This window comes from Eurypyga helias, unplaced genomic scaffold (genome assembly GCF_000690775.1).
Source record: "Eurypyga helias isolate BGI_N326 unplaced genomic scaffold, ASM69077v1 scaffold17926, whole genome shotgun sequence".
Classification (NCBI taxonomy): domain Eukaryota; kingdom Metazoa; phylum Chordata; class Aves; order Eurypygiformes; family Eurypygidae; genus Eurypyga; species Eurypyga helias.
This window is the reverse complement of record NW_010256573.1, coordinates 14,798-22,803: the sequence shown is the minus strand read 5'-3', so window position 1 is coordinate 22,803 and position 8,006 is coordinate 14,798. Positions and strand designations below refer to the sequence as shown.

General features: G+C 35.2%; 1 protein-coding gene across 3 annotated transcripts in view; it reads right to left on the bottom strand.

Moving 5' to 3' along the window:
- Positions 1–439: 439 nt before the first annotated feature.
- Positions 440–8,006, bottom strand: part of LOC104511203 (protein quaking) — a 10,943-nt gene continuing 3,376 nt past the window's right edge. For 2 of the 3 annotated variants that reach the window (XM_010153708.1, XM_010153709.1), the window contains exons 3-4: positions 6,069–6,143; positions 440–1,417 (exon numbers count right to left, since the gene is read on the bottom strand). In XM_010153708.1, the coding sequence (XP_010152010.1) occupies positions 1,401–1,417; positions 6,069–6,143 (92 nt within the window). In that variant the 3' untranslated portion in view covers positions 440–1,400. Of the gene's footprint in view, positions 1,418–5,561; positions 6,914–8,006 lie in introns of those variants that run through there. The other variant, XM_010153710.1, reaches the window with a different exon arrangement.

Genomic DNA, 8,006 nt, shown 5'->3' with positions numbered 1-8,006 from the left:
GTGAAAGAACAATGGGCTGGTTTGACAAAAACTTCGCAAGTCTTTTGCGTAATGAGATTTTGGCAAAGTCGTATCACACTAGTATGGCAAAAATCAGGTAATTAATATGGTCAACTCATCATTTGTCTTTTCCTCACAGCTTCTTTCACATACTGGGCGACTGAGTGGCATGCAGTAACTTGTCTGAGGGAGAAGCTGATTATACAAGACATTTGACTAAATGACCATGAAGAAAATAAGGCACTTCCTTTTCTTTAGACTTATTCCAATACTTAAAAAATAAAAAAGAAAGACTAAAAGGCTCTTTTGGTCTTTTGTTTCTTGACAACCACCAGAAAAAATCATTTAATGAAATAAAGGGTTTCTTTGTTCTTTTTTTCTTTTTTTATAACACTTGAAAGTATAAAATGCTACATTTCCAAAAATATATTTTTTTTCTGCACCAGCACCCTTGTATAGTAAAAGTATCTACTTTTTTGTTCATTTTGTTTCAATGCACTACACTTTATCTACAATTTCATTACATGTATACAGCAAGTAGGCAAGCATGGCTTTTACATCCTTAATGAATTTTTTTCTATACAGGGAGGTTTAAAAAAAATATTTGAACAGTTTGCCCAGTAATGTGACACATAATGCATGTACCTTGTTCTCATGTAATCTTCCAAGGAGACTAAAATATGGTTAAAATAATTTAAACTCAGGTTCTGCTTTAATAGTGTTGCTGTTTTGTTCTCTGCATTAACGTAGTTCTGAAAAGTCATCGTAATCTGCATTTCATGGCACACTTTCCTTTAAAATGTCCAATTTGGCAGGCAATAGAAAAAAAGGCTGCAACCTCTGCCCTTTGAGGGCACCGGTAGTGACTAAATAGCATATCAAATTTTGAATACTTTTTGGAATCCCTTCCCCAATGACATCCCTGACCAAAGGTTCATGCATGATGCATCATCACACAGTACATTCAGAGAGAGCTTTGACTTTTTTTTTTTTTTTTTGAGAAGAAAAATATTCCTAGAAGTCTCTCACAGTAACTGCCTCTGTCATCGGGTAGTTAAGGGACATCTGTCTCCATCTCGTGCGAGGCCTCCTTACCGTTCGCTTGGGGCGGGACACTAGAGGATGATCAGTGCGGAGGGATGAGTTGGACCTTATTGCTTTACTACTATTCAGTGCAGGTTCTAGAACCACTTTCACCCAAACAGGAGAACAACAAAAAGCGGAGTTGGAGGACAACAATTTCTTTGTCTGTTTTGTTAGATGGTAAGACGAACGGACAAGTGCCCCAGCTCGCTGCACTGAAGACAGGCAAGCAAAGGCGTTTACCAGTTAACTGATCAGCAGGCAGGCATGGTCAGGTCATCATTGGGTGAAGAGTTCAGAGGTCAGAAGGTCATAGGTTAGTTGCCGGTGGCGGCTGGGTGGTTAGAAACAAAAAAAAAAAAAAAAAAAGAAAGAAAAGATAGAGAAGAGATTAGTTCCAGCTAGTGACGGCTTAATGACAACATGAAAACTAATCACAACTAATAAAAAAAACAAGCATGTTTAATTCTGACATACTGATCGACACCATCTACAGAATGCAATAAAATCATGACAGCCCTCCATCATGATTTGGACACGTGAAGGAGAAGCCCGCTCCCACAAAACTGGTTAACAGGAGAAATAGAGATAAATTACGACTAACGACTAATGGTTAGTAGCAGTCGATGAAGGAAATTGGAAAACAAAAAACAATGAACAGTTTTGGAACTGGGTAGAAGATTTCTGGAACAACAGTCAGTGCACAGCATCAGTATCTGACTGCTATTAAGCATTAGTACCTCCCCAGGTGCAAGCATTAAAGCAACTATTAATGATGGATGTGATTATTAATAACTGTTTGTTAAAAGAATGGAGTCATCTAAGGAATTCTGGACTTAGAGAAACAATTTGGTTCAACAAACTATGGGCCAAACAAAGGGTTTTTGTTCAATAAATTTTTTTATTGCCTTTCATTTATTCTATTTACAAACAACATGGAATTTCTTGGCCTCATGACACAAAGCAGTACTAAACTGTAGTCTAGCAACGTAGGCATCATCGTGGGAATCAGGAAAACGCTCAGCCTGCTACTTTAGCCAGCATTTTCCTATTCAAAATACTATTTTACACATATAGGACACTTATAAAATGCACTTGCATGTAAACACTGTAAAAGTCCTGCCATTTTAAAGTCTATACTTAAAAAGCTCTAAGTACATCAAAAAATAGAGAAAATATCTAATTGATACTAATAAGGCATTTTAAAACTACAAACAGCTCTCTTTATTCATTTTCAAAGCTAATACTCTGCAAATACAATAAAATCTGACATTTCATATACATTTTTTTTCTGCTTTATATTTTTATATTTTAAAAGAAGCCACCTGTAAATACTATTTTCTCTTGCAAAAAAATCCCAAAAACAAAAAACAAAACAAAAAAATAAAACCCAAAAAACCACAAACAAATTACAGTAAAACATAAAAAAGTTCTCAAGTGGAAAGTTATCATTCCCAATGTTCTTGAGCTGTTCCTTCTTTAATCAATCATTCTCTCACATTCTCCTTCACCAAACTTGGTCCACTTAACAGTAGTACGATATTTTTTTTTAATATATATATATTTTTTAAGACTCATTCAACAGCTTAATTGTAGCTAATAAATTCTGAGGTTGATAAAGTTTTTGTACTGTTGCCATTTTGACTAAGGCAGAGGAGATGAAAGTGAGAAAGGTATTCAGTGCAAAGTTAGATTTGTGCCATTACATAAAATGAAGTCCAGTAGGTGTAATATTCACAGATAGCATCGATTTAGCAATCTTTCTTATGGGCTGATTTACTTTCACATAATAAAAATGGCCTATCATTTAAGATACAGTTCATAACAGTACAAAAAATTACTACTGTAACGTAAATGAGACCACATGCTCCCTGATTTTTTTCAGAATCATGTAAGTGGGATTTGTTTAAATTAAAACTGCTGTTTCAAAAATAAGCAAAAATAAAAATAAATATTTTGTGTGGCACAATCTCACCACTTTACAGGTATACTAGAAACACAGACTCTTAAAGCATTTTGATACTGATTACAATTTGGATTAAATGGTATTAAAATTCATATATAAATTATGTGACAGTTGGTTTGGATAAAACATTCAAGAAAATTCTCAGCATTAATATTTCTTGTGGAGTTTATAATCAAAGCAAGCTACTTTTTAAAAATACCAGTACACCTGTGATACATCCTCTGCCAAGTCTCCGGCCTTCTACAGTACACACAGGTTTGTCAACTGTGCAACACCATTTACAGTTTATTACAATTAAATCAGTCAGTCTTTCTGTTATACGCATCAAATTGAATTTTGTATTATTTATAAACTGGGGTTTTATTCTGAGTTAAAACGAGCTATACTTTTCAACCCTTCACCAATTCTAAATGCTTAGTTGTAAGTGTAATACATTTACACATTTGGGGATTCTTGCTTTAAACGCAGTGCTTAACTCTTAAAAAAAAAAAACCTATGCAAAGAATTAAAACCTACTTTAAAAGTGAATGCAGTAGTACTACAAAGTCGATTTAGAATTCTAAAAAAAAGAAAAAAACTTTAGACCCAATGAATGCAAATATAGATTTAGTGACATTTCACTATATAGAAGTTGCCACATTGAAAAAAAAAATATTTCGGTTTGCTGACATTGTTTTTCATAGCTATAGCTGCAGAATTATACTGGTGACAGAAAAACCAAATAAGTGAATATGGTAAGTACTGATAGCATTTTAATTCTACCACATAATTTTAACGCATTAAAAGAAACTTTTATTGCTGAACAAAGTTCTCTTCAAAACCTTTTGTGAAACTGTGAAATGTGAGCAGTGAAAATCTAGGATTTCAAATTCAAAATATACTGAAGTACCGATGTAAAATTAACTTCATGTAAATTTCTTAGTACACACTGGGATTATTTAGATAAGACTTTACAATAACGTTCTCCTGAAATATCAGCATGGTTGTCATGCTAAGAGAGAGATATCCATGACTTACTCCACAGGACAGAAGCCATGTGTATTTACCTATTTACTTAAGACAGCGGGCTCCCACTCTGGCTAGGTATGAACACTGAATTACCAGAAAATGGCTGTATTTTAAAAGCAGCTGAAATGATACCAACTATTAATTTAAATTACTTATAAGTGACTCAGATGAAACATCTAGGCCCTTCACAAAATAATTAAAATCTATGTTGAGTAAACACTGCAATGATGAACTTAAATTATCAATTGGTATTCCCACCACCTCCCACCCACCCCATGCTTTACCGGTGTATTTACTAGTTGTCTCAGGCAAATACCTAATTAAACAAAAAGGTAGTCTCACCTTTCACCTGAAACTACCACTGCAGATCATGAAAGACCATTAGCAAAAACTGTTTTCTGCAATATCGGGTCAAACTTTCACACATAACCAAATCCTTACCACTCGTTACTTCTGACAGAGATAAGTTTTTATCTTTTTTCCTACTTCCTTCGTTTAACCTTTTGTTTTGGTAAACGTGGGCTATGACCTTATTCTGATTATACCCTGCTGCCCAATGAACAGTTCTCAAGAAATGAGAACAAGCCAATGGGCTGTAAATAGTGTGCGGTGATACAGAAGAAGCAATCTTCTAGAAAACCTTAGTGTCTTGTGGTCAGCCTTACACTTTCTGTAAAGCATAAGATCTTTACATATGAAAGATGAAAGTGTTACATAAATACAGAAAATATCCAGGAGGGCCCTTCTGACTGCACTGACTGAAATCTGTATTGTTTCTAGTAGTTAATTTATGGGAGGTTGTGAGAAGTGAAGTGCAGTCAGTGTTAGGAGATGTCAGATCTGTCACCTGAATTTGACTTTTAATATTACAATATCATGGAGGCCTGCACAACACTCATTTTGATGAGAGCAGAATAATAATACTTGGCACGTAACGCTTTGCATCCTCAAAGCCCTGTACAAAACAAGAACCCCCACAACACCCCTGTGAGGTAGGGAAGTATTATTATCCTTATTTTACAGATGGGAAAACATACACAGAGAGATTAAATGACTTGCCGAAACCCACAGTGAGTCAGCAGCAGGGATGGGATAAGAATTCAGCCCACACACTGCTTCCTAGCCAATGTCAATAAACCGAAAATATCACTTTTCTCAATAAGCTTAAATACTTCATTCAGGGGTCCAAAGGCATTACACTTGAGGAACAGGAGAAAAATGAAGATTTACTTTCCATTCAAGGATTAAAGAGAGATGCCCAAATATTGGATGTCATCTCACCAACAGGACTTCAAAAGTTGCTTCTCCTTCAGGTTACACATTTTAGCAGCAAAAGGCAAATACCAAGAAATAGATTTTGGCAAAAAACCAAAACACCCTCCCTTCCCGCACCCTTAGTAAATCAAACTCAAACAACTTTTGAAGTGTTATCTTCACAGCCCTTACCTTTCTTAATTCAGTCAGGTATCTGAGAACATGCATCCTCCTCATAATATACAGTACAGTGGCTCAAAAGTTTATTGGAAAAAAAGGAATCTAAATCTTCAGATTTCTCCAGACACAGACAGGAGGCATTTTTTCCTTTACTTCTTTCTCATTAAGCAACCATCCATTCATTTTGTTTTGCAACACCAGTCTGATATTTCCACACCAATTAAAAGAACAAATTGGAGGGGGGGGGAGGGGGCGCACGGAACGCGACCAAATTAATTATTGCAGTACTGAATTCATAGTGTTTTCTGATGCAAATGGATCTTTAAATAGTTTTTAAAAGGGAATCAGTTATAGAGCTTACGTTAAAGAGATCACATATTTTATATGTTTAAATGAGCTGGGAAAGCCAAGTTTACAAAATATTTTTAAAACCACAAGCATTCCCAAAGCTCTAAAATTTTTGAGAAAAATAATTAATGGGTAAAAATAGGGTATTTGGTTAACCAGCCGTGGTGTTGCAAATCTCATGTATACTCAAAGCACTTCTTACAAACAAGAACTGCAGAACTAAACTAACCTCGGTCTGCGGTCACAATCCTTTGGTAAGGATGGACACGCATATCGTGCCTTCGAACTTTAGTAGCCACCGCACCTAGTTAAATTGCAATTACCAAGACAAAGTTAGAAAACATTCAAAGAAAACATTAACAGCAGGTTTATCAAAATGGATTTAAATGATCATTAACTACAAAAGTTCATTTTAAGAAAAGTAACAAGTTAAGGCACAGTAGTTTCAAATCTTAATCATAAAAACAAGTTTATCTGTGCAGATTAATATTGCAATTATTTTAAACATCCTGGCCTTAACCTGTTTAATCCATTCATTTACAATCCCAAAATTACAGTATTTCATGAAATCTATTAGACCCAAGCACATTTAAGCTTTACTAGTCACATATTCACTGAAGTGCCTTTCTTGCAGCAGGACTATTTTAAATAATGCCATCTTTTAATACTGACAATTATTTGCTAACCTTAAGATCACTTCCAGTTCTACCACAAAAAAAGTTTTAAAGCAATTCTTCAAACCTACAGATTGTGATTTTAAACTTTAAGTCAATAAGTATGAACTGCAATGAATTAGGTGATTAGTAAAGCAAACACTATATAGAACACTTAGCAGTCAGTATACTACTATACACTCATAAATTACAGCTACTCTGTAATAATAGGAGCTAATCCAAATTAATAGCACTATTTTATTTTAAATCTATGTGCAAAAAAAGTGCAAGTAAGTCACTGACTGCTAGGCCAAGCTTTTTTCAAGGCTGCTGAAACTAAGCATTTGTTAAAATTCAGATCTGATGAAGGATCAGTTAAGACCGTTCTTGAATTCTTAGCCTTTCGTTGGGAAAGCCATACCTGAAGATAAAAGGAAGGGAATTAAAAGTTAGTCACCAACTAAAATTTGATCCCAACACCAATATCCCCAGAAATACTAATAGGGATGCATTTTGCTGCCATTTTTTACAGAATTAAGACTCAAAGGTCCACCACAAAAATGGACAAAATATAGCCTACTATTAATGAGAATGACTGCATTACAAAATAAAACTCAACGAAAACTTTATTAAATTCAATCATCTCTAGACAACTGCTCAGATAACAGAGCAGATGTCTTAAGGAGTTATTGATTCTACTCCTAGAGGGAGGGAGTGGGGTGGGATGTGTGCTCTTCCCCCAAACCCCTCTTCCTTTCCTAAATAAAATATTTTGGTGAGATCTGTTTTGAGCAATACACTTGTCCTCTCACAGCTAAGCCCAAAATTATGCAACAACCTCAGATTTTTGGAGTAATTTTCCCTTCCTCTCTCTTTATAAAAAATCCTGTGAGAAATCAAAGTTCCCTGCATCGTATTAAAGTATTAATATGGAGGAATGTATTTCTTTACTTGTGATTAACTGAATTCAGGAGAGGGTTCTGCCACTAAACGGCAACTGATTGGTACTGTGACAATGCCTGGAACTGACTTCACCCCAGGATGTATCGCAAGCGGACTCGCAGAAATTAAAAAATGATGCCACTATCATATGCTCATTGAACTGTGGCTATGGGATAACAGACAACAACCATAAGCTGCTCAAAGACAGACCTACTGCACACTATTGTCCTATGAAAAGTTTTGTTACTGATTCATTAATCCTGCAAGGTGGATGTCTGAAATACAATTTCTTTTTTAGTGTATAAAATACAGCGTGGGAACACGCACACATACAGATAACCCAACAAGTGTTTGTCATGGGAAACACTGACTGTTTGTTGGTGTTTTCTGCAATACTTTCAACAAAATATTCACTGTGAACTTTATTGTCCCGTGTTCATTAGAGGTGTTGAGAATTTGTGTAAATCAATAACTGCCACTGAACAAACAGAGATCAAAGTCCTATAAAATCAACATTATGCAGCACCAAGGTCATATGCAGTCCAGAACAAGCTGAAGAGAAAAGATTAGAT